This window comes from Hippoglossus stenolepis, chromosome 19 (genome assembly GCF_022539355.2).
Source record: "Hippoglossus stenolepis isolate QCI-W04-F060 chromosome 19, HSTE1.2, whole genome shotgun sequence".
NCBI lineage: Eukaryota > Metazoa > Chordata > Actinopteri > Pleuronectiformes > Pleuronectidae > Hippoglossus > Hippoglossus stenolepis.
Window position 1 is genome coordinate 2,096,722 of NC_061501.1, and position 27,342 is coordinate 2,124,063.

General features: G+C 41.0%; 1 protein-coding gene across 4 annotated transcripts in view; it reads right to left on the reverse strand.

Moving 5' to 3' along the window:
* LOC118098903 (E3 ubiquitin-protein ligase HECW1) overlaps positions 1-27,342 on the reverse strand; it is a 66,377-nt gene that overhangs the window by 16,172 nt on the left and 22,863 nt on the right. For 2 of the 4 annotated variants that reach the window (XM_035143154.2, XM_035143155.2), the window contains 14 exons: positions 26,521-26,596; positions 24,691-24,860; positions 17,318-17,460; positions 16,887-16,987; positions 15,393-16,384; positions 14,173-14,746; positions 9,180-9,278; positions 5,799-5,952; positions 4,367-4,470; positions 4,098-4,204; positions 3,424-3,609; positions 2,833-2,967; positions 1,127-1,238; positions 917-1,013 (listed from right to left, as the gene is read on the reverse strand). In XM_035143154.2, coding sequence (XP_034999045.2) covers positions 917-1,013; positions 1,127-1,238; positions 2,833-2,967; positions 3,424-3,609; positions 4,098-4,204; positions 4,367-4,470; positions 5,799-5,952; positions 9,180-9,278; positions 14,173-14,746; positions 15,393-16,384; positions 16,887-16,987; positions 17,318-17,460; positions 24,691-24,860; positions 26,521-26,596 — 3,050 coding nt within the window. The remainder of the gene's footprint in view (positions 1-916; positions 1,014-1,126; positions 1,239-2,832; positions 2,968-3,423; positions 3,610-4,097; positions 4,205-4,366; positions 4,471-5,798; positions 5,953-9,179; positions 9,279-14,172; positions 14,747-15,392; positions 16,385-16,886; positions 16,988-17,317; positions 17,461-24,690; positions 24,861-26,520; positions 26,597-27,342) is intronic. The other 2 variants (XM_035143156.2, XM_035143157.2) reach the window with 1 other exon arrangement.

Genomic DNA, 27,342 nt, shown 5'->3' on the forward strand with positions numbered 1-27,342 from the left:
CATTCATTTCATTAGGTGCATACTAGGGGTGTCACAATATACCAGTAAACGATAATTATAATTGTAATATATAAATATGAATTACAGATTTTATGTTAATAATACACCTTCTACTACTACTGTGTAAATAACCGATTTTTTAACATTATTTCTAACCTAGACACTATGGCTGCAGCTCTCTCTGTCTCTCTCTGAAGGTTTTATTTACAATCACGAGAAAGGAAACACAGACAGACTCAGAAACTGATATGTTCTGACCTCCTCCTCTCCATATCTGCATCAGCAGGGCACCTCCACACAAGCAGGGCAGTCAGAGGTGTATGTGTGAGTGTGTGTCTGTGTGTGTCTGTGTTGTGATGTGAACCTGTTTTTGCCTCAAGTGTTGGTTATGCAGACTTAGACTGAAAAACTCAATGAAATCTAATTCAATGCTACTGTGAATAACAATGATAATTTAGTACATTACAGTACGGACCACCTTTATTCACAGAGATCATCATCTATCTTCATAACCCTAGTTTATGAGTATATTTAGCATAATTAAAAATATCTAAAATGAAATAAGCCTAACAAAATTGATTAACTGAATGACAATTTGTATCATTATTGTTAAAACCTTCTATGGATATTGTGGTAATCTTGTCATTGTCAATTGTCTTGGCCACAATATGATGACTGAATGACAGAGGAGCAGCAGTAATAATGCACTTTTTATTCACTGCACAGCAATGAACACAGCCTGAGCAAACACAGAGGAAATAATTGGTTCTCTAAAAGTGGACTGGAAGAATCACATTCTCTTTAGATACATGTGTTTCTCTTTGGGGAAAGTGTTGTGGTGGAGGAATTCCTCACTACATAGATATGGACATTGAATATAAATCCAACACGTCATTATTTCTGAGTCAGTTCTCACCTCAGTGCGTGGTTTCTGCTCAGGCTGGGCTGTCGATCCTGCAACATGTCAAAAATGTTTGGCTGTCGGAGGAATGCGACGATCTTGTCATTGTAAGCTGAGAAGTGAGAGAGAGACAGAGACGTCAACACAGCCTGAATATAAAAAAGTCCTCAGAAAGAATAGTCACAATGATCCAGATTAATAATGGCGTGTTATGACAGTGCCTACTTGGAGGGGTCAGTTGTGGGTCAGTGTGATGCTGGCTTCTTATGGCGGCTACCAGGCTGTTTCCTGGCCGGGCCATCAGAGAAGCCACCCGACTCCTGGACACATCGGAGGCCTGAGGACAAACAGGAACAGGAAACAGAAGGTGGTCAAATAGAGTCACAGAGCACACCACCTCCCCGCTTCACCCACAGTGATGTTTGGGGATGTGAACAGAAAGTTTCATGTTGCCATAGATTTTGTGATATACATAAAAAAACATTATGATTCTCAAGTCAGTTATAAGGAGCATCTCTTTTACATGGGGTGCTCTGGTCCTGGTGGAGCTGACAGTGCCATAAGAGGAGGGGTTGGAGGTAGCCCATAAATGAAGAGGGCAAAAGATGCAGACCAGAGTGCAGGGAAGGTGGATGGAACAGAAAACTCTGTCCGGTGGAGATCGGTACAAGAGGCTTTGTTGGTAGCTCAACATTACACCCGCTCTGAGACCTTAGACTACAGGGCAAGGAGCTACACAGAGCCACTAGGGAGTTCTCCGAAGAGGCAGAGAAGGCCAGCGTTTGGCTATGGCTAAGAAGGCCGGACAAGATTTGAGGAGCGAGCAGATCCTGAGAAAGTTTAGCTGCTCTGAGTGTCAAGATTCAAGAGTTTATTGTCAAATGCACAACAATTACATTAAGCAATTAAGAGAGGCCCCCCGTTCACTTCCCCGGCACAAGGAGATATTCAGGGATAAGATCTATGAACATCTGGTTAGCTGATGACCCAGCAGCCAGTGGACACCAGTGGATGTGCGGTTGGCCCAGAGCCGGGCAGGTGTCAACATCTACCTGTTCAAGTCGATGTATACGATTTCTAAGTGGATTAATGGACAGTTGTGATGGACATCATAGAAAATGACAGCCTCATTGGATCTAAAATTAAGTGTGTAATTTCTTCTTTAGTTTCCTCATGAGCTGTGAGCAGATTAGCAATGCTATCTGATATCAGTAGCAGGACTAAAGTCTGTGTAAAGGACCTTTCTAGATTGGTTTCTAAACACTTGCTACATTATACAGAAAACCATTACTGAAAACAAGTGAAAAGTGTGTCGTACTAAATTGTGGAGTTAAACCGTTTAATAATCTTTTGTCATTTTTGAGTTCAGGTGTGTTTTTTGCAAACCATAAATCATGAGTCATTGGCGCCACACTTAACATAACTGCTCCCCTAACACTACCTTTATGAACAATGGAGCAGATTAGCACTGGTGGTTCTCTGGCTACACTTTAGTCCTGCAAATAAATCTTCCCTGGATGCCAGGGTTTGAAGAACATTATTAATATTTCCTAGGAATATTAAGATGAAAAGGTGAAGAGCCACATTGAGCAAGCTTTGATTGGAGACTCGGAAAATCCAGAGTGGAGCTGAGAGTCACGGACAGGTTGGGGAAGTTGGGAAAGAAATTATCGAGAGAAAGGCGAACACATTGATGGTTTAAGACTTTTCTTCTTTTTTTTTTTGGAATGACGGCACGACAGCCAACCTAGAACAGCAGCAACCCGAAGATATTTTTAAAGCATCCCAATCACAAAGGTGCAGTAAAATGTTCACCAGCAAACATTTTTTTCCGACAGAATTTCAAGCTGCATCTCCAACTACTTGAACAGTGCTGCTCTTTAACACAAGACAGGCCATAGGCAGACTGTATGAAGTTGACGTGTACGTACCTCCCCTGCGCTGTAGCTGCGTAGTCTCTGTAGGTGCTGCCTGTGGGCGAGGTGGCCCGGCAGCCGGCCGTTCTGCAGAGGGATCCGAGGGTCTATGAAGGTCGTTGCTCGACTGTTGTGGTCCACGAAGAAAGACTGAGGAGCCGGGGGAAACATATGGATTGGAATGATTTAATTACAGTAGGTGAAGGAAAATATAGATTTTCAAATTACCTCTCCATATGCAAATTATTATGACTAAAGGACAAAAGGATGACCCAAAAACTACAATATTATCCTCTAATATAAGGACCATCACCAGTACATTCCATTGGAGAGTGCATGTTGCTGGATTCACATTGTGGTCTGTAATTTCGGCTGCACATGATAGACTGTGGACTGTGTAGTAACTGACGTTCTCTGGTGGTTATGCAGCTTAAAGCATCACAGAGAAACAGCTGAACACGAGTATCAGTCAAGTGTTCTGTCCTTGATCTGTTTCGCTTCGTTAGCTTCACCCAGTGTGACGCACTGCTGACGATCAGGCATCAACCTCCCATCCCCTCCTGCGGATCAATTCAAACGTCTTCTACACTGTGTGCAATGTGATACCTTGCCCTGGGGGTCGGTCTTGATCTCCCAGCCCCTCGGCAGCTCCATCTGCATGTCTGCGAACTTGTTGAGGAAAACCACCAGGTCCCGGTTGTGTTGGTACCGCTCAAAGTTCCTGGCATCGCGGCGCACCTTCAGGATCATGTGCTTTACGCAGCTGCTGCTGGTGAACATCCTGTAGGCTGCCTGGAAAACAGGTTTACTTTGTGAGATTTACTTGGAAAGATGGTGCGAGTATCTACCCAAGAAGGTTTCCTCAATGTCACACTGACTACGCAACTTTTGTTCGTTACACTTTTGTTTGGCACAATATTAAACAGTATTTTATTTCAGAGCAACCAACAGACACATGCTACATGCTGCTAACATTGCAGCATGTTAGTATGCAGAGACTTATCTAGCTTTGTCTTGTATATGTTGTGTGCAGATCATTGTGTGGACTAGGCTGTCTCCAAAGTGGCCGACAAATGCGTCATTCCATCTCCAGGAAAAAAAGGCTCCATGGGGGCGGATACTTCCCTGGCCGACCTATCCCAGGATTCATTGCACTTCAGTGACAAACCATTTTGGACTATTTAAGGCTTAAGAGCTGCTTTAAGGTGAGGCTTAGGATGAGTGTCCTCACTAAGATAGAAGTACAAGAATGGTTGTGTGTGTGTGTGTTTACTACTCACATAGTTACTATGCAACATAGTGAAGAATTCCGGGTGTGTGATGAACTTGACAGCAGGTGATTGGATGAGATGGCTGATCTTCTGGTGATTGACAGGGGAGGCGGGGCCTGCAGACAGACAATAGCAATATTTCATTTTTTAATTGATTTATGATTAATTATCTGTATATACTCAAAACAAATCAACAGTCCCACAAATGATCTCTCAGTGCAGTTGGTATGTTGCGTAGACAACGGGACTTTAACATGTGAGGAGGATCGGTGGTGTACCTGTCTGAGCAGAGTCAGAATCAGTCTCTGTGCTGCTGCTCCTCTCCAACCTCTGACTGCCTCCCTCCTCCTCTGTGGCCATCGTCCTCTGGATGTTCTGGTACCTGCAGGAATGAAACACGTGAATGTGTTTGGTTTAGGAGGTTCTAAAACTTTATCTGCACCTTTCACATTTCACTATTTTAATACCCGTTCAGTACCACTTGTACTCAAATGACCATTTAATATATTGACGTTGATCTATTGCATATTTTTCAAGCGCTATTTTTTTTTTGCCTTGCTTTGCACTTTTTTTTCCACATACAGTATGTTGCACAATATAGTTGTAGTTCCATCTCCAGTCACAAGATGTCAGCCTAACCCCACTACAGGACCTGTATTTTTCGATTCCTCTGACAACACTTCCTCCTTCATCTACAGATCAACACTGAACAATATATCAATAAGGAATTTTGGTATTTTCCGTTAAGGTAGGTTTTCTTGTTACGGTGTGCAGTGTACATTTTTTCTATACATAACACTGAAAGTAAACATTCAAAATTCACAAGTTTAGCATTTTAAAAGGAAAAAAATATTTTAGCATTTATGGGTGTTTTTTATATAAAATAATAATATCAAAGAAAATGTGTAATTTTTCAGCAGCTTATTGTTGCCTAGATGACTTCTTCTTAATCAGGCTATAAAACAACAATCACTTTAAGATATAAAATAGCCTAACATATTTTTATTTTGTTGTCAGATTGAGTTTTATGATGATGAATGGTCATTTTATCCTGTTATTTCATGACATGTTCTTGTTATTACTCTAAATCCATTTGCTTCTCTTTGCAACATGATAAACTGCTATGCTGTCATAAAAGGAAACTTCCAGGTTCAGTTATTAGAATCAATCCTAATTCAAATTCTCTAAATGATAAAGAAAGGAGCTTCAGTGCTTCCTAACTTATCTCCTTTAGCACAGGAAACCATCCTTTATGAAAGGAAAGGAGAAAATGCCGCCCCACAATTCTTTGTGGCAGCAACATTTAAAGTATAGCACTCCCACAGAACAGCTGTTTAATTCTCCTGACACAATCCGGAACTGATGTAAATCATCACACGCTCGTCTGATTTCTTCTCAGTCACATCTGTCCAGTGAACAACAAGCTGATTGAATTTAAAGTTCACAATATCATCATCAGACCCAAATACTTTTTTATCCACTTATATAAGGTTTTCTCCACATATATTCCTCACATTATTATATCATTTCAACATTTCAGTCATGTGTGTTTTATTTTCATTTTCAATTAAATCTTCTTTTTTCTTTCTGTGAGTAACCGATTAGGAAAGGAGATTATTTTGACTTTCCGAATGCAGCCTCTCTCTCACTCTCTTTCTCTCGCTCTCTCTTTCTCTCTCACTCTCTCTCTGTCTCTCCTCTGAGTCTGACCTCCTGTTGAGTTGCTCCATCTGCTGGGTGGACCCTGAGCGAGGGATGCCATGGTTACACTTGCCGCTGTTGCTCGGCCTCTGCCAGGTTGTTGTGCGGTTGACGTGGTCCACATAGAAAACTCTGCCGTGGCTGTCGATGCGAGCTTCCCAGTCTGTGGCAGCAGAGAGGGTGAGGAGGGGTTAACAGGGAGAAATTGCTCTTCTGTGTCACCGTTCAGAATGTGGCACATCTCAAATTAACCGGATGAAAACAAAACTCCTTATGAATATCATTAGCCCCAATGACAAATGAAGAGGAGCTCCACAACTCAGTTGAAACTGGTGGTATTAACCAAAGGGTGACATTACCTGGTTGTCTGCCTATATTCACATTGGTTTGTAGTTTGTTTTCTCTCTGTACATTTCAAAAAACCCTAACCACAAGATCTGAAGCCACCTCTTGATTAACACACAATTATATACATTTTATTATTTTTTTTACAAACAATGCATGTTGAATGACATCGAACCAAGAACAGATGGACGACTCGTCCTTTCAGCAAATTGCTGAAGAATATAAAGTAACCGTTTGAAAAATTCAATTGTCTGTTATTGAACTAGCAAAACTTGGTTTGGTCACATTCTAAAATTCCGTACTGTCTGACCTAGTTTGTCTGCTGTTTGGTGCTTGGCAGTTGTACAGTAAGTTTATCAAATATTTTTCACGGTGTACGTGCGGCTGCTGCTGCTGTCGCTGCTGATGGACACCAACGCTAGAGTGGGTTGTTGTAAAACCAAAACAACGTTGTCAAATATCCAGAGAGCTGAGAACAACTGCAGAGGTGACTCTCTGTGGATTCATCATTACAAGAACCACTATTTCATCACTGTTTCAATTACAGTCTCTTTTACAGTTGATTCATGAAGAACTCTAAGGATAACACTGAAATGACGACTGTACTTTTTGTAACTTTTTGTAACCTGTGTCAATGTTTGATGACTGAAAATGAAAATCTGCTGTTGTTGTTGTGGCTGTCTGATATGCCACAATGAGTTTGTCATTTGGCTTGTAAACGACCACAGAGTTAATGTGTGAGACAAGGACCTGAGCAGCTTTCTCAGCTCTGAGGAAGAGGAAGATGAAGACTGTCCCCTGCAGGATAGAAAACCCCTCTATTGGCTGTCACGATTTCTCTGTCCACACACACACACACATGCAGACACACACAGAACAACCTCTTACAGCCAGTCCTGACCTTAACAAAGACAAAGGCAGTCCAACCATGGCTTTTTGGTTCTGCTCTGTTTCATCAGGCTGAAGGTGACGTGGATCAGGTTCTAGGTGAATGTGTGATTTAATCAGGACACTCACATGTTCTCTTAGTTTCCACACAATCCGACTGTGGTCAGGATGTTGGCTTTGCACAAAATACTGCTGAGTGTCACTAGATGTAAATGAAGTGCTGTAGTGCCTCTATGTGTCATGAGTGGGTCCAATCCATGGTGTCAGGTGCCTGAACGGAGCGTTCTACACTCTGCTGTAGAGTACTTGACTAAATCGAACTGCGACTGGCCTCCACACACTGACGCTGAGGAGGAATGAACTTCACATAAGTTATATTCTGTAGTAGATGATTTGGGGCTCGTGTTACAGTAGAATACAAATTGAGCTCTATTTCTAAGATTGTGTTCCTTTTATTTTTCACATCTTTGGGAAACAGGCAACAGTAAGAGAGAATAGGTTATTTTCTATTCCTGTTTGCGACTATCACTGAATCACTGTGATACTGAAGAAAACTAAAGTTCTGGAATTTCAGCATCTTTCTTGTATGATTTCTAAGCAGATTCATGAACATCAGAGGTGATGATACCCTTGTGAACTGTAACTGAATCTAACACATGAAACCACATTTGAATTCACAAGACGGATTTAAATATCAGTCTCCTAAATACGCCAGATTTTTTTCAACAAGATTCATGAATTATTCCCTTGAGAAATCAAAGGAAACGTAAACGCCTTAAACACAACCACGGAAATGTAAACAAACAGAAAAATGGAGTGAAAATAAAAATCCTGCATCTGCCCCCTGATCAGGATCGGCACCAACATGTAATCCGTTCCTCCTTGGGTTGTGCCTCACCCCTCCATAAAATCTCATGGAAATCGGTGGCGTAGTTTTTTCGTAATCCAGCTCAACATCAAATAAACACACGAAGAAAAAATTCAATCTTTGGCGAAGGTTAAAATATCTGCATTGTGTTCAGATTTGATTGACGGTGATTTCTGATCCTATCAATTCTGAATGTCTGGCGAGGGCTGACACCTGGATCTACAAAATAATAGATTCAACAAGGTCTTTCTTTCTCATTAGCAAAGAGGAGTGTACAAATCATGAACCAGGTTAGCTTCTTAGGCCAGTGTGTGTCAGAGTCACCAGTAAATCTGACAAACATAGCTGGTGGTAGTTTATATGTTTACATGCTCTTATACTGAATATCATGTATAATTTGATGACAGGCGGGAAATGTGTGTTGTCTGTTTAATATGATCTCTGCTGGCAGTGTCTAATATCACTTCTGCGTAACCATCGCTGAGCTGTGTTTCCATACTTCCAGGAAATCCAAACCCAGTGGTACATCTTCCCACAAGCAGACTGCATCAAATCATATTCTCCCACTTCAACATAAACTCAATAATATCTGTCATTGAGGATTTGAACCTCTGGTATTTGGATCCGGTTCCTCCTGAAAAATAAGGTTTGCCAAGTTTAGTAGTACACAGCTGTAATGTCAGTGAGTCAGATACACATTTCATCTACACAGATAAACGACTCTAAAACTCAAGAATATTGAGAAATACTTTAGACTCCTACTTTATTTAAAGAACCAGACAGCATCCACGCTATAAATCACAAAAATGAGTTATAAAAAAGGAAACTGTTTAGGGATTCTCAGTTGGATGATGCCATGAAAGCCAAGTGGAGTTTGGGCCTGAATAAATGACGACGAGTGATTCCTGCATCCATCGAATACTGAGTGTGCAAATCCAACCATGAACCAAGCCGCACAGAGCAGGACAACGCCTGGGCCACAATAGGTGCAATCCCACGCACGTCTATTGTTAACACAGGGAGCGTGTCTGCAGTGTAGCCGCACTAACCTGATGTGATGGGCACCTGAATAAAAAGCAAGATGTTCTGCATCCGGTGTGGCCCGGGCGTTACATCTCAAACTACAGGAATATGCAAGGAAGGGATGATGATGGCAAACAAAGAGGAGGTGGAACATATCATGGAAGTAAAGGTTCATGGCAGCATGCACACACAATGAACCACAGTCACAGCAAACCAAGGTGTTGGGATGAGACTCCAGAGTAAGACTGGGAGCTGTTGGTTCTTACTTGGAGGTAAGGCTTGGTCAGTGGCAGCAGGATAATGGTTAAGGTCATGGCTGGGTCGCAGGACTGGAAGATGGCCGACAGGAGGGGAGAAGTCTGAGCCTACGGGACATCAGAGAGACAGTATGGGATAAATGACCATGAAGCTGGGGATACGCTGTACCCCCTTACAAACTGGGAAAAGACTCATTGTACACTTGATGCAGAATTTCCGTATTTTTTATTTTACACAGTTTCCAAATTTGTCCCAAAATTTAAAGCAGTATTAATATATTTCATTGTCCACTTGATGCAGTGGAATAAACTGTAAACATTGTCATATTGTCACCATATTAATTATGGCAAATGTGTTTGCTACATTTTACTATTTACGCATCCAGTGACTAACATTTGCATTAGTGCTTTTTCTCAAGTCCATTAATCACTCTCCTTTTAGCTCTGGTTTGGTCTCCACCAAGTCCTCAGCAGAGCATATAGCTCTTTAGCTGGTAAATACACAAAGTATTATACTGAATAACATTATGTTTTTTTCTATCCTTAATGGAGACACTATCACAGCTACAACAGCCAAACTGTACATGCACCTAGTATCATGTAGTTAACAAGAAATGAATGGGATGAATGAGGTGGGATCATTACAGGAAGGCAACACAATAACATAATGAAGTTCATTGAGATATTTGTATTTAGTCAAACCTCTTCTGATTCCCAAACAACCACAATCAGCACACATACATTTAAAGAAGTAATTATTTGAAGCAATCCTGTTGGTTTGTGATTCTTCAGTCTGAAACCATAACAATCCTACTTTTCATCTCTTTCAAAAATAATTTAGTGATACGTTTCAAAGAGTTTTTTAAGGGTTTACGTCAATATACATTATCATCATCATCATCAGTGATACAAATTTAAACACCACCCAAAGCAAAATGCTCTTTAATAGTTATCTCAGTTTCTCTATATGTTGATCCAAAATGCCTTCGGGATTGGGCAAAATATAAAATGATTTCAATTCACTTTTATTTCTCCCTCTTAGACTTTCTCCAATGCTGGTGGATCAGGGGACTCTTGGTTTGAAATGTGGGTTAAAGGAAATGAATGTAAATAATACACTCTCACAAGGGTTTGATTTAATGTGTTTTATAATATCAATGCCTAGTTGCATACACATTGATGTTCAGTGCCAAAGATTTTAACATTTGAGTTAATGCAACATTCTGTCTACTGATGAGATTGGTAATTCAGATTGATCAAGTGTCTCCTGGTACATTACACAAATACTTGACTCACTGTGAGCTGCACTGTCATTGGCCTCTTTGTAGTTAGTCTCTGACAGTGTTAGCGTCTGCTATTAAAACTCGTGACTGAGTATGTGATCCAGATGAGGGGAAATGTGTGCTAATGCAAAGTGGAGATAAACAGGACATGCATTGAGATGGAGATATGGTCAGATCCGCTGCAGTCCGCGTGGTAATCCATACGATTCCATCTCATTAATGAGGAAGCGTGACTCCACTGGGAGGAAACATAATCCCCAAAGCATACACGATTCACGAGTCAACAAATCATCAACGCTTTATTTTTCTACCTACCATTGTCAGTCTCCACTTTGGGGTCCAAACAAAACCAAAACTTAACACCTTTTATGTCATTAAAGGCAACAATATGAGTCAGAACATGTATGAAGTGGATCTTATATAAATTAAGGCAACAAGAATACAAGCATAATTGATATAAGGGGATGACTTGAGTAGAGGTTTACCTAACCCCCCCCCCCTGGGGATCAATGAAATATTTCAGATTTTCTGATTTACTGATTTAAGCTTTATATCCCTCTTGTTTTCTACCAGAGTTGCTGTCCAGTACAAACCCACAGGTTCAACACAAGCTCCAACAGCTTCATCCAAAAATAACAACCAACACAGCAATACATACTCTGCACACATCTCTAAAAAGCTACAACTCACTGTTTGTTCTGCTGCATGTTGGTCCTCCATCACACCATGTTTACATCATGTTAGAGGAGGCAGAAGACCCACTTCCTAACTCCTACACCAAAAATCATTTCCAGTTACGATTTGAAAATGAAAATCGGGTCAGCACGACATAAACTCAGTACAGCAGCTAAACTTAGCATATATTGCAGTACCTATATGTGTGCTTTAAAAGAATGAAGCTGAAGAAAGCTGGAACATAATGATTTCTGAAAATGAGAATAATACCAGTGACTGGACCAGGTTTGATTTTTCACTGAAATGCAAAAATGGCTGAAAATATATAGATTTTCTGAGAGTAAGCATTGGATTATATTTTCAAAATAGAAAAAGAAATAATAAATTTGAGGTGCAGTATGTGCTGGTGTGTCCTGATGGAAACAGGAGGGTAAAGAGAAATGAAAAAACGTTTGAAAGAATAAAGCTGGCAGGGAGTCTAAGTGTGCTGATTACATTTCACAGAAGAGGGAATTTCATTTTTTTTTTCAGTGTGTATGTATGTGTGTGTGTGTGTCTGTGTGTGTGTGTGTATGTGACCTACTTTTGTATCTTAGTCTTTAACTGCCTTCATGTAAAATGCACAAATACGGTATAAAACATGAAGAGGTATACAGTGAAATGAGGCCAGTCAGAAAAACTGCAGGCACTTTGCACTGGATAAACACAAATGTGGCAACAATCATCAATTCTTTTTTCTTCTCGACTTATCTAGAGAAGATTCCAGATGTAACGAGAAAATACAGTTTGTCCAAATATTACAGATATTCCATAAGTAGTTTGCAGCCAGCTTCAAGTGCTTCAAGTCAATTTTGCTTTTACTTTAACAAAATGCAAGCCCCTCTCCCACATACAGTACGTAACATTTGTGGCTGTATCTTACAATTCTTTATATTTACTGTATATTTCCTCCATTAATTTATGACCAGCACACATGATGCTCACAAAGTGAATTCCCTGATCCTTCTTCTCTTCAATGTCAACATTTCCTAGATCAAATCGTACTTTGTCCTTACAGTGCCCAGGCAGAGTTAAAAAGGACCAGACATCAGGTCATTTACAGTAAATCCTTAAACAAAAGCAGGTGTTCATATAATGGCTGTGTCTTGAATAATTGGCAGCATTATATTATAATGTGTCACCATACTGTAACATACTTTGCCACACTGTACTAATGTCATCAGAACATCAACAGTTATGTCACACTCAGCATTCTGCATCTCTCAATTTCTTGTTTAACAGAAGTCTTTCATACATTAACAGTTTCTAATTGCTTTTCTACTATCTGTTTTTCAATCGTTGTGACAGTTGACAAAAGGCGAAAGTGGCTGCAAACTTATCACAAAACAGGCCAACAGGAAAGGGAGCGATGAACCAGCCTTGGAAGGTTTTTTTACCAAATTTGATGGGTATCCTCGGTCAAAGGCCAACAGAAATATATGGTCCAAAACAACATTTTCCAAGATCTACTCAAAGACAACCATAGGTTTATATTGATCATGTGATAAGTGATGTCATGAAGAAGTCACAAAATGACTTTTCCAGGCATCTCCAATTTTTGATCATATTGTAGGAAAGATGTAATCATGATGTCACTCTCAAGCAACCAATAAGATAAGAGATGCAACACAGTTTATTTAGATTAACCAATCATTTCTCATGATATGGTATACATGACCTCATGATGATGTCATTATGAAATGGCATTATTGTATTTTAAACTAGAAATAAACTGTGGTTGCATGCCTCCGCCAACCAGCGCAGGTTCTTCTTTTTCACAAGATTCATATAAGGTCACGGTGACCTTTACTTTTGAGCACTGGAATCTAATCAGTTCATCTTTGAGTCCAAGTGATAACTGATCAAAAGTTCCCTCAAGGTGTTCCAACGGTATCACATTTAATAAGCAAAAAATGTGCTTTGTGAGGTCACCTTCTGACCCTTGACCTTTGACCTTTGGCCACCAAAATCTAATCAGTTAATCCTTAAATCCAAATGAAAGATTTTGCCAAATGTGTAAGGATTCCCACAAGGCGTTCTGGAGATATTGCATTTACAAGGGGAAAATTGTGCTTTGTGAGGCCACAGTGACCTTAACCTTTGACCTCCAAAATCATCCTTCAGTCCAAACTAATGTTTGTACCATTTTAACAAATGTTCCCCAAGGCGTTCCTGAGATGTCGACATCATAAAAATGGGACGAACGGACAGATGTACGGACGGATAACCCGAAAACATGATGCCTCTGGCCGTTGGCTGTCACCAGCATGGAGACATAGAAAGTTATCATCGCCTGACTGGGATGTAAACAGCAACTGCAGGGTTGTTTGGACCTTGACAAATAAAGTGACCTGGCAGCTTATTCGTCCAACATGAAACTGTGCCAGCGAGTAAAAGCTTAAAGCATCTTATATGACAACATAGCCATGTGTTCCAACAATGAGCCCATTCTGCCGCAGCAAGGCTGTGTGTGTTGTTTGCCTGACCTCTGCATTTCTTTACATCTATTATTTTCCTTTTCACTACATTCATCATAATGCCTCAGATTTAATGCAAATTCATGGCATTACATTTTAACACTGCTGTGTATGGGAAGATACCAATAATGAGGGTGTCGTCCAAACGGAACATTTACCTTACATTTAAATAAGCTGCAGTATTACAAAGAAGAAAAATGGGAGAGTAGTGCCTCTAAGTTCTTGTGTTCACAGTGTAGCTACACTACTGTCACTCTCACAGCACATTACTACTTCAAATGCTTCAAAATAAAAGAATTACAGCTACCACATTTGTATTAGGACTAAAATCAAATAGCAGATATAATTACCTTATTTTCTGTAAATAATGTAAACAGTTGCTTCAACATGCATTTAACTAAACAATATAAACGTGTGCTATTTAATCATTTTAAACCTCACAAGTTACACCAAAATAATTCACAACAAACGCACAATTAAGCCCAGACTCCAGCAGACAACCAATAAGAAGGTCACGTTTTATCTCACCAATGCTGTTTCTGTCGCTGGGCCCGGCCACAGCTGGTTCCACCTGCTCTCCCCTTCTGGCCTCCTTACACCTCCCTGTCCTCCTCTCGCCTCCTGCCCCGCCCGCCTCCTGGCCCTCAGGTGCATTGGCCGTATCAGGTACCGACTCGAAGGCGCTCTCCTCATCTTCTTCTTCATCCTGCGAGGAGAACACAGTGCTGCCGGAGAGCCTGTTGCTGTCCACTGATGACAGGCGGGTGTGGCTGCAGAAGCGGCTCCTCGCCTCATAGCCTGAGTTGCTGTAGCACGACGTACTGTAACAGGAAGTGCTGTAGCAGGACGTGCTGTAGCAGGACGTGTCGCAAAACTCGCACTCGTTTTCATTTGGAGGTCTGTTGGTGCTCCCGCCGACTCGTCTTCCTCCTCCTCCGGTACTGGAGTCCCCCTCCTCGCTCTCTAAACAGGAAGGAGAGATCCTCCTGATGGCTGGGTGTCCTCCTTCACCCTCCAGGAGCTGGTTAAGCTCAGAGAGGCGTTCGATGGAGAGGCTGCGGGGGAGAGACCGCCGGCAGCAGGGACCTGGACACTCCAGGACCTGCAGATAAATACAGACATGAATATTGTATTATTTTCATGCTTTACAAATATTACTTGGTTTTACATTTTAACCCCAACGCTATGGACTGTAACATCATACACAGGTTCTAAGAGGACATTTGGATTTTAATTATTTTACTTTAGAAAGTTACTTTGTGGTTAGCACCCCCATTCAGAGTGTGCTGGTCTGAAGCACATGCTCTATAATAAAACTTTCAAGTTCCTTTTGGATTTTGACACTTGGCAAGTGCTTCCCCTAAATATTTTTCAGGCCCAAGGTATCCCCCGAAAAAATACAAAAAATCTAAATCTTGAGGCACAAAGAGCGGAAAAAACAGAAGGCGCTCAGAAATGTAAAAGCGGTGATCAAAAAAACTAAAAGTAAGAAGTCGATTAGATGAACAGTTTGTGTATCCACATACAGACAGACTTGTGGAATTAGTAGGTAGAAACCTATTTTACACTGATCTTTAGAACTGGGTCATGAATTAGTGAAGATTTTGTGTATTTGATTCTGTTCCAAAAATATGACCTCAATAATTGTGTCAGTTTTACGCCACTGTAGCCTGTAGGGATTTGGGGTGTGTGTGGGGTTAATGAAGGGTTGTGATGAGGTTTGACAAATTCTGAATGTCGGACTGTACCTGAGAAGGAGACTGGGTTGTATCCTCCTCTTCCTCGTCCTCCTGCCCCTCCTCCTCTCTGTCTTTGGATGTTTTGAGCGTAGGTGATGTGGAGGAGGTATCTTGAGTGGTGATTGTGATCTCTCCCTCCCCGTCCTCCTCTTCCTCCTGGCTAGGAGCTCTCTGTTGGGCCGACGGGAGGCTGTGAAGGAGGTGGTGAATCCGGATGTAGTGGGATCGCGGCGTCTCCGGCTCACCACAGGCCGAGGCGATCACCGTCTCCAGCTCTGACACCGGGAGGGAGCAGGGGCGGGTTTTACGGCGCGGGGGAGCATGGGAGTTGTGGTTTGAGAACAGGGACTTGCAAGTACAGGGGATGCAGCCTCTCTCTCCGCCCTCTGTCCCCTCCTGTTGGGCACTGCCTGCTGGCTCTGCAGGAGCGTCCTGGGTTTCCTCAGTGGGATCCTCCACAGTACTGCCCCCATCATTTGTTGTTACTGCTACAGGATTGTCACAGTCTGGCTTTGGCTGAGTTTCCTGCCCAACCTCCATTTCTTCCCCTGTTCCCTCCTCCGCCTGTGGTGCTGACACTTCCATCTGCTCCTCCTCTTCTTCCTCCGACTGCCTGTCTTCCTTTCCTCCCTCGTTTTCCCCTACTCCACTGCTCTCCTCCTGCTGCGGAGCTGAGGCCCCCTCCTCCTGTTCCACCTGGGGCTCAGCAGACGGGGGCTCCTGCCTCTCTGTGCTCTCCTCCTCCGTGGATCCATGCTCCACCTCCGGTGACGCCTCCATCTCCATCTCAGCACCAGATCGCACCTCCTCGGGTGTTGACTCCTCAGCTGCGGAGGCTGGGGACGCGGACGTCTCAGGGTTAGGAGAGGCATCTAAGGGCAGGTCAGGCATGTCTGGTCCCACGCTCAGTGTGTCGTCATCAGGAGCATCAGCAGCATGGTTGGCATCTTCTGCATTCTCCCCCTCGGGACAGGCTGCCTCCATGACCAGGGAGTCCTCATCTGAGGAAAGACCCAAACTCACTTTTCATGGTGCTCTGACATTCACCATATTCTAGTTCTGTCTGTGTTTTGTGTTTGCGTCCAACTGTTCAACATAACACACTCTTCTGTCCCGTCCAAGCTAATGTTAGAAATATGTGAAACTCTTAAATTTAAAGTAAGATTTTAACACTACATTTAAATAATGGAGGTTGAATGTTATTTTTCTAGAGGCAGCTGATAGTCTCCTGCTGGCGACAGCTGACAGACAAAAATAGGAGAAACCTGACATCTTATCCTGTTTACACTGCATGCTCACACTGATATGGTCAACTGAGAGATTATATTACCAGCCATTAGATACTTCAGAAGAAAAAAACAATACTTCCATGTGTAGTCGTCGTTGGCTTCAAAGTTTAAACACAGGATATGACTTGAGATAAACAGTGTGTCAATATCAACTGATCAACTGATGATTGATAATGTCTGCTCATGCTTCTGGGTGTCATGATGCCTTATGTACCTGGGTGAATGGAGGAGGTCAGCTCAAAGCGGAACTGCAGCTGGCCACACACATGATCTGTCGGCAACCTGCGGCCCAGAGAGTAACTCACGACCCGATCCCTGCACACGAAAGACAGAGACAGAGGGAGTGAAAGGGAGGAAGGGTGAAACGGGGGGGAGACAGGAAAAAGATAAGAGAATTGAAGATGCAGATGTTGCTGTGATAATATTGATTCTGACCAGCAATAACATGCAGTGAAGACCTGAGAACAAATAAATCTGCCGCTATCAGATGGTCAAATGAGATTTAAAGTGACGACAGCCTCTCAACTGCCTCAGTCTGTGGATGTAGAGATAAATTCCAGAAGTCCGATGGCTGGACTCATTAAGCAGAAGAATAATATGTGGATTGATGAGGGGGAGTCCACACGTGTGAGGTGGGTGTTTTACCCGATGGCATTTTTTTCCAGGAGCCTCTGGACAGGGACAGAGAGCTTCCCCAGGAAACGCTTGATGATCGGTCGACTCTTGGCAAACTTGTCCTTCACCTCGATCTCCAGGACGTCAGTAGGCAGAGACACAAAGGTAAACCTCTGGGGAAACACACACACACACAGAGGGAAACCTAAGGATTAGAGCATTGCTTAAGTTGAAATATGATATTCGTCTGTGCACTACAAGGTCATTGTAGGTCTATTGAAAATGACTTTCATATCAACTATTAAACATATGTTTTCTAGGAAATGGTTCACAACAAAAAAAATGAATAAGCTTTGATCTGCAGAATATGGCATTTGAGGATTTTTCACATAATTTTCACCCCTTTCTTGCGATGTGTTTTAGATCATCCATAAAATGAGTTTTAAAGAATTATCTTTTATTGAACCTAGATTAAAAATTATTTCCAGAGCTTTTTTTATCCACTTAATTTAGAGCTGTATTTTAAATTTAAAATTCTATGATTTAGTTTGGATAAAATAAGTAATGTCCCTCTCCCATCCCTCCTCCCCCTCTCCTTGTCTCTCTCAGTGGTGGCCTGATCGCTGTCCAAGGTTCCTAAAGCGTTGCTTCAGAGCTCCAGAGCCTTGGACTTAACCGTCCAAATCCTCCAAAGCTTTTTTTTCCTAACACCTACCAAAATAAAATCCTGAGGAAAACACTGATTGTTGCCTCAAGCCCTTGAGAAAACACCTCTAAATGAATGAAATTAAATAATTGGTGGCACAAACTATTTTATCCAACGTTGAATCCAAAAATCTCCATGGTGGTACATCCTTGAAATATATATGAATATATCAAAAATTTATATTATTTATTTTGCTTCTTATTTATTTGATCTTTAGTCACCAAACTGCTTTAATACACTGACTGTAAAGGTCAAAATCAACTTCAGTATCCATGTCTTCACTGTGGACAAGTTTATATTCGTGAGAAAATGTCTACTTGGTCATATTATGTTGTAAATAATGGATTATTCTTCCTTTGCATTTCCTTTTTATAGCAGTGTCACAGTATTTTCCCTGACAGCATATATATTTTGCAATCTACAGTATATCATATGTATAATTTATGTATTCAGAATATCTAAACATTTTCGCTCTAAATTTCAGCTTTTTCAATATAAATGCTATTTTATAGCTCAGCTAATATACAGTAACTATTATACTGATATACAGTAGATGTGGTTCACATGTAAATAATCACAATTACATCTTTAAGACTTTAATACTTCTTTATTGTCATTATCTCATGCACTAGCCTATAATAAAAAAAAGTGAAATACCGTTACTCCTATACCAACAGTTTTACAAGAATAAAACAAAGGAAAAGGTTAAAAACACATCTCTGTATAGTGCAAAATACAGAACACATACCATACAGTGACTTTTCAACATTCTTTGGTGAGTAATGCTACACCATGATATTTCAAAATAAATCTAGAACACTGCTTTCAGACATGCACTAAACTGGAGAACCTGAGAATGCATATGTCAGAGTGAGAGCCTCTTGACTACCTCCGGAGTTTCACATGTAAAAATGTGTCCGGAGGAGCCGATGTGAGAACACAGCCGGAGATCCTCCGCAGGATTCACCGAAAGGAAGTGAGTGGGAGTGTTGATGATGATTGTAACACATGAAACACGCAAAAAAAATAAAGTAAAATATCCCAGGATGAAAAAGCGTTGCAACACACATAAAGAACACCCATGCAGATGACAAGAAAGCTTTTGTGGAGCCGATGTTGATGTTGGTGCTGTAGAGAAAAACGCATGATCTCCACAACAGAAGTAATATGTTACATCCTGAAGAGAAGAGATTTTTGATTCACTTCAATTTTGTTTGTAAAGCTTTCTGTGTTGTTGTGAATACACCTGAGCTGAGAATCTCCTGCAGCGTTTTTTATGTGTGAATGGCTCACTCTGGAGAAGGTCCCGAGGAGGGACACAAGTCAGAATAAGTATCAATAAGCAACAGCAATGGTGTAGTTTATTTTTTTTTATTTTTAAGGCATTTCTAATGTTTTTCTTTGCCGTCCTTTGAAATGTGATACAAACCCAATGCCAATGCCTTTCTATATTCTGAGCACGCTGCTCCTGCAGGAGCCTTCATAAAAAAATGTTTTTTTTCATCTGAGGACGAGGCTTCAAGGTACCCGTGTGTAACAGCATTCTGCGTTCACAGCACCAGCAGGGCTCTGGTGTTGTACAGGACCTGAAGCAGCAGACGTTACAATCTGGCCCTGATGTAAAACTACAGTACATGAGTTTTGCTCAGGTTTCTATAAAGACCTCAAAATGCTTTTGTGAGTTGAAACCTGTCCTATATCTCTGCTATGATTCTGCTTTATTTGACTATTCTGTCATGTTGGGCTGAACGTCATATAATACTTTTGTTGTAAAAATGCATTTAAGTATTTCAATCAATCAATCACATTATATTTGTATAGCCCATATTCACAAATCACAATTTCAGCCATAGTTCACATTCAAAGAAGTTTGTGTTTTCCAGAAACATGGATCCCAATCCAATTGTATTTACAGTAACAAAGGCTAAAACTAAGTAAAGGGTTAAGGTGTGTTACTGGTGTATTAATGTGTATTAATGTGAGTAAAAATGGGTGTTATTCCAATTGAAGATGACGGAACGTGCCCCCCTTACTTGTTAAAAAGTGTATAGAGAGAAAGAGATTATTTATAGAAGAAAGCGGAAATACTGATTTCATGTGCATGTGCATGAGGAGATGTTGGGTTCCTAAGTGGCTGCAGTGCAGAGACAAAGATGTGTGTTGGATTGACTGCAGCAGTGGTCATGGCGACCTCAACTGTGTATGTAGCCAAATGAATTATTCAGAAAACGCCAGGTTTCGCTCACCAGTTGTAGCTGCTGCGTTCTTATGACTTATCATGCGAGCGTAGGGAGTTATCTGCACATGCACTGTTAATATAATACATTATTTTCTGCATTCCTCAAATGACATGAATAACATTTTGTTGGCAAATTGTTTTCATGCAGTTTTAGTGATTCTCTCATGGATTCTCTGCTTTTTCTGCTTCTCTTTCAGCAGCTGACTTCTTTCTTGTCCTAGTTTAGTTTTCTTTTGGACAATATCTCAGCAGAGCAACAACATACAGCGTGAGGCTAACTGCTTTTAGTCAAACTTCAACCTGCTTTATCCATCATGTTTTAAAGTGCATGCGTGTGTTTGTGCATCATTTTGACTGTGTTTGGTTTTCTGATGTGGTCAATTATCCACGTGTGTCTCTTGTGCTTTTTCTACACTTGGTGAGCCAGTGCTGGAAGACGGATGAAAATAAAAAGGAAACACGAATGGAAACAAAATCAGGGCAGGAAAGAGGAGTGAAATAAAAAACAGCACAGCAAGGAAATGGAAAGAATGCAGGTGTTTGCATGGGATGAAATGAAATGACAGTGTGGGACTGAGAAGGTAGAAAGAGAGTGAATAATTTACAAGATGAGCCAGAAGGGAGCAGACAACAAAAGTGTGTGTTCCTGAGTGGGGGATGTGGGACAAGCTCAGTAAACTCAGAGGGAAAGAGGAGAGGCGAGGCTGAGGAAAGAGTGTGTGTTTTTTGTGTGTTAAGTTGTGTTGTGTTGTGTTGTTGTCACAACAGCTTGCTGATTGGGTCTTTTTGGTCATTGCAATTGGATAATTAATGAAAAGCATTCCTGACCCTGTTGTCTTTGCTAACAACTATTGTAAAATAATGAATTCTGCATTTTACTATGCGAAAACTGTTTAAATTATTTGAGCAATCTGCAACAATTTAGCAAAAACCGAATGCCTCCTGTGTACAGCAGCACGTGCATCCCTTCCTCTTTACACCGGTATGTGCGTGAGTGGTCACGTGATAGTCTAGTGTTAGTATAGACATAGCGCTTGTGAGGACAGAGATCGGATCGTATGGATGTAGCCTGGGTCTCTTGTTATAAAACATACTGTTTCCCTCACATGCAAAAAGGTGGACGTCACTCCCGCCCGCCACACTATCCACTCAGCAGTATATGACCTGCAGCGTGGCACATAATGAGAGACAGCAAAGGTTTGCACGTCTCTCTCCACATGCAACAGCATTGATCCTCACACGGTAACAAAGGTCGTTTTCACTGGGCTGCACAGTGGCTTGACACTTATGTCACATTTACAATATATGTATAAAAAGGAGAACACGGAGAACCCATTAAGCTTCGATGTGACCAAAAACTAAAGAGTGTCACCGGAAGGTCAGATCATTTTCATTGCAATTTTCCCTATTTTAGAACGACTATACAGTTTCAACATGGCTTTGTTTATGAAATGTGCCTTCTGTGTTTAGACTGACTTTTTAAAATTCCATCCACAATATTGTATTACACATACATACATATTATATTCAAATATTGTAGCACACTATGCATATTTCTATCTATCTAGCTGCAAGGGACTTATATGGAAAAATTACTTGTGTCACCCAGAACCTCACTCCCCCATAAAGTCAGTTTTGGTTTTGTGTATTTGTATTTGTATAGTATTGTTTGATGTACTTACATGTTTTGTCCCATTTTATTATAATTATCTTCAGCTATTGAATCTTATTTTTCTATTTTGTTCCACTCTTATTTCCGTATTTTGCTATTGTTCAGTTTCCTTTGACACATGTTCATACTGAGAGAGGGATACAAGTTTGTGTGAGGACCAGTATAACTATGTCAAAAAGCCCCATTCATTAAGTACTTGCAATTCAAATTTTATCCAAAACATAGAATGACATTGTGAAGAAATTAAAGCAGCTAGTGATGAATTATTTTTAATCTCTGCTGGGGTCGGATACCCTCAAATCACTAGCAGTTACAAAGCGTGGCACAGATAATAATACAATAACCCTTTCTCATAGAAAATGGTTTCCAGTATTGTCTTATGCTTACAGTCTATTGAAGACATAAAACACTATTATTGAAAAAATCGTGAAAAACCTCATGAGGAAGTAACTTCAAATGGGGTATCACAGATTACCATGCACGTCCACATTTACCTAAACCTCTTTAAGACAACCGAGGAGTAAAACTCTGCTGATTAACCGCAAGTCAATCAAATCATATTAGATGCAGTGGCATTCATCAAGGTCAAAATTGATCTCACTGACACATGAAGATAAATATAACCCAACATTAATTATTCAGAAAAGTATTGGACTGCATCAAAAAAACTTTTCAGGTTTCCAGGCATCAATTCTTGTTGGGCTACATTATTTCTTCATAATATTTCAAAATGAGATGAATCAGAATAAATCTGAAAGGGACTGGAGTCACTAGCTCAGTGCTAAACTAACCATACTGCAATGGTTACTTTAGCGACTGAGCTAGCAGGCTATGGAGACCCATTAGAGTTATACAGTGCATTACTGCTTGGCAGCCTGAGATCCACTCAACGTGGGAGCTGTTTGGAAAAGGAAAGTGGCTCTGAGCTGAGTGGATGCTGCCAAGAGGGTCACTGCAGTAAATCAGTGTACGGAGTCTCATGAGGGACACTATAAAGGGTAGCGATTGTGGCGGTAGAGCACTGTGAGACGTACACTGCAGTCAGACAGGCAACAGCCCAACACCACACACACAAGCGTTGGTTCACTTCCAGTGTTTTTATGGTCTAATCTGTCCCTCATTAGTTCCTGTTCTCTTCAGCAGTTCAACCAGACACAGAAACATAATGTTGTTTTCTTGTGCCTTTTATATAAAATAAACATTAGCAGAAATTCCTGCAGTAGATCCTGAGAAAAATGTGTCCATCGGGCAAAGGTAAAGGATATTTATTTGAGTCAGTGGCTGTGTATAAATCTGGGTCATCTTCTCCAAACTCAGGTTTTGAGGATGTTACATATACGTTAGGCTCGGACAAGGTACCTTAAAATAAAAGCATTTTCTGTAGCTTCTGAAACTGACAGAACCAGGAGTGTACAGACAACTATTGACATAACACATGAAAGAAGACAACTGGGTGGACATAAGGTTGCAGTTCAGCACACATCTTAGGCAATTTTATCGTCAAAGAAGAGAGAAAAACAGATGGATAGTTTTTCTTAAAGGCCCCATATTTTAGACCTTTCTGGGATTAAATTTGAGGTATTGGTACCCCTAAGATGGTTTAAAGTCGAAAAAACTGCTGCAATGTGTATTTCCATGTCCTCTCTTCTGCCCCTCTCTGGAGCTGCAGACAGAACAGGCTGTTTTCGCCTGCAGGACTGCTACCGGCTGGGTGGGTGGGGCTGAGAGACGAGTGCGAACCCATATGACTGGGGAGGAAGTACGAAACAAGACGTTTCGATAACATATTTCTTAGAATGGACTTAGTGAAAAAGTGAGCTGAGTGGCTGTTTTCATACTTTGAGGGTCCCTACTGACCCCCTTCAAGTCATTATGGATAGTTTTTTTTTTTTACTCTTTTTATTATCAAATTACTAAAGACTGTGGATGTCACTGATAGTGATAAATCCATAGAGAAGTGTTAAGAGATCTGTTTGTTTTAATGTCAGTGCCACCTTGTTTCTGGGTTGTTTCTGAGTTGCTGGGCCCTCAATTAATGCACCTTTTTTTGCTGGTTAAAAAAAAAAATATATATACATATACTTTTTCAGACAAAATACATCTTTGTTTTCAATATTGATCTGTCGAGAGCTCACTGGTGAAGGGAGGTCTCAGAGAGATTCTTGTTCAGCATTTAGATTTTATATATTTAAATTTTTTGTCTTTCTAACATAATACTCAGATGGGTGAAATTGGTTTAGCATAACTCAACCACATTGCTAATGCCATTATTCTGCAGTGTCCCTAACAGGATTGACCAGCAATGAACTTTCCAGAAAACGTATGGATTTCCAAGAAAAAGTCCTAAATGAGAAAATCAATGGGCTGATCTTGTTTTCCACAAAGCAAGCATGATTTTCATGGATTACATTGATCCTCTTACTCCACTACAGAAACCAAAGAAGCAGCAAATCCCCCCTCCACTGTTTTGTGCAGTCTTCTCCACTGGCTTTATAGTAGACATTAGACACAGAGATTAACCTGCACCAACTCCTAATTCCAAACACATCAACTTATTTGTTTACTGGAAAAATGATGACAAAATGCATGGAGTGGGTGGTCAGGAGGCACGGGCAGATTCTCTTTGTGATCTCCAGTATGATAGGTTGTGAATTTAAATGGGCTGGTCTGAGGCATTAAGCTCCTGGGCTGAAAATAAGACTCGCAAGAGCCACTCTGGCCCTGAGCATATATATTAGATGTCTAAATATAGCAGAGAAATCTTTCAAGAGTGTGTGTGTGTATACCTCTATGCTCCACTGTGGGTTGACAGTGTTGCAGACCACTGCGGAGCGTTTCTCCTGGCCATGGTGTGGCAGCGAGGGGAAGATGCTGTGCTTTCCAGGCTGGATGGAGAGCTTCAGGTAGGGGTCAGGATTGAAGAACATCCCCTTCTTCAAACCAACTGCCTGGAGGTCTGAAGGACATGAAATTAAACAAGGACGATGTTATGTGAAATAGGAATGACACGAAACTGCTTGTGACTGCTGTTCAGCAAATTAGAATGTCACCTGTCATTAGAGCTGACAAGGGAAATTGTCTTTCATTAAGGATTCAGACGACCGCTGATATCAAACTGCATTGATTGCAGTAATTCGTGCAGATACTGTTTGTAGATTACCTTGGCATTAACATCAAATTAAAACCCAAAATATTTTTCTTTGAATTTTAAAAACTTGCAAAAGCCATTTTCAGACATGAACTCCGGAGAATGTCCACACAATTGAGTCCAGACTTTCTACAGACTTTTGCCTTTCACATATGAAGAACGCAGCAGGAGATTGTTTGCTGTCATGTCTTATTACCAAAAGCTCTTGAATCCTACTATCTTTCCAAGTTCTTCATCGTTCTGCTCTACAAGTATGACAATTTTTTTTTATCCTGAGATATTTGTATTCTTCTTTTTTTTCCAGTTTTGTACCTGCTGCGTGTTAGAAACGTCCTCACCACACACCTGTTGGGGGTGAATCCTACAGACCAAATCCTGCTGCGTCCTCACATGGACATTCACTGGAGTTTTTACGAGGGGGCTGGCAGGAGAAACCATGTTCGCAGCAACTGACTCAGATATTTGTGTTCTCACATACAGCTCCTCTAGATAATTTCAGGAGAATGTCTGGAGTTCAGTGCAATTGGAAAGTCTGAAAGTCTGAAAGCAGCTATCGAAGATTCAGTAAAACTTGAGGCTCTCTAGAATACCAAATAATGGTCAAATAGAGAAAAGCTTCTTTAGTCACTGTAGACAGAGGCTGCAGATACCATTGAGATTATGTCTTTCATATCTTTGCCGTCTACTGGCATGTTGTGTTGCCATAGTGATGTGTGTTTCATTTCATTGTAGAAGGTTTAGAAGCTAGAGTTACTTTAGTTCCTCTAAAAGCAAAGAACTGCTGCTGCACTGGACGCTGTAGAGTCACATGAGAATCAATCGACTGTATATATAATTTATTGTGTCAAAAAGGTGGATTTGAGTTTTGCCACATTATGGAAACATTAAATGTCAAAGCTACCAGCGCAGAGATGATATAACTAGAGAGAGCAGCAGCTAGAGAGACAGGTCAGATGAGGACGCAGTGTGGGAACACACTGATTGAAGGGTGCTGATTCTCGGACTAAAGCATTACAGGAAAAGAAGGAAAGACACCAATCTCTGGGCCCATCGGTTATTATCTGAGAGTCAATTAGCCTCTGGATATCTGGGTAGGACATGACTTCTTCCTTTCACCGTACACTGTTTACAGTCCAACTAGTTTCTTTCATCACATGTTTCTTGGCCACAAAGCACAAACAGTAATACTTTTTGTAAGTGTTTTAGGTCCAGGTGACATTTCAGCTCATTTCTATTAACAACTATCTGCATATGAAAGAATATTAATTAAAAAGTCAATGATCTCCACACGGACCATTTGGACCTGCGGGAACTGAAGTCTGCTCAAACGTGATTCGTCAAACTAGAAACAGGATCCAGAAGCTTCCAGCCCCAGAACCTCCTCCCTCGCCTGCAGATTCTGCATATTCACATGCAGAATCCGTTTGTAAAGATTAGAAAGAAAGAGACAGATGTGTGTGTGGCATACCTGACAGGGAGAAGTTGATGAGTCTCCTGTTGCCCAGTCCATGGTTGACTTCAGGACTAACCACTGGCTTTAATACCTGAAGGCACAGACAGACAGTAGGGTTAATATGTGTCTATGAACATGAGGCACATGAAAACACACTGAACATTCCTTCTCCTCTACTCCTCTACCGTTTCCTTCCTTTCCTAGAAAATGAAAATTGAATGATGCCTATCAGAGAAGTAGGTCACTGAAGCCAAACAATGGTATGCAAGTAAAAAAAATAAAAGTATACAAGTGAAGGCCTTATTTGGTGGAGTAAAAGTCAGCGACAAACTGAATAGAAAAAACAACAACATAGCAATAGCAATTTAATACACTATGACTAATTCCATTAAATCCTAAAGGATGGGAGACATGATTTTAAATACATGGAAGTTTAGGTAGGGACACTCCGTCCAATCTCATTTCAGCACAGTGTTTTTAAAGGCTCCACTTTCAGCCTGACTGCGATCAATACTCTAGTCCTCATTATCCTGACATTGATTCTTGAGCCAGGAAGAGAAGGAGTGAGGGGGATGGGGGGAGAGACAGTGGAGATGATGGAGAGTGGAGAAAGCGGAGGACAGTGTAAATACTGTGTTGCGTCAGCTCCACCGTACAGGGTTTTGCTGACGTCCCCTATCTACCTAAACCAGTCAAATAAGAAAAAAGAGATGTGATGGGCAAGATATCTTAAAGGAACGTCGCACTTGAGTTTCACAAAATCTACATTCTTCCCTCTGGATTCTGTTTAATGTTCAGATCACTAATCAGCTCGTAGCTTCATTTATAACTTTGTGA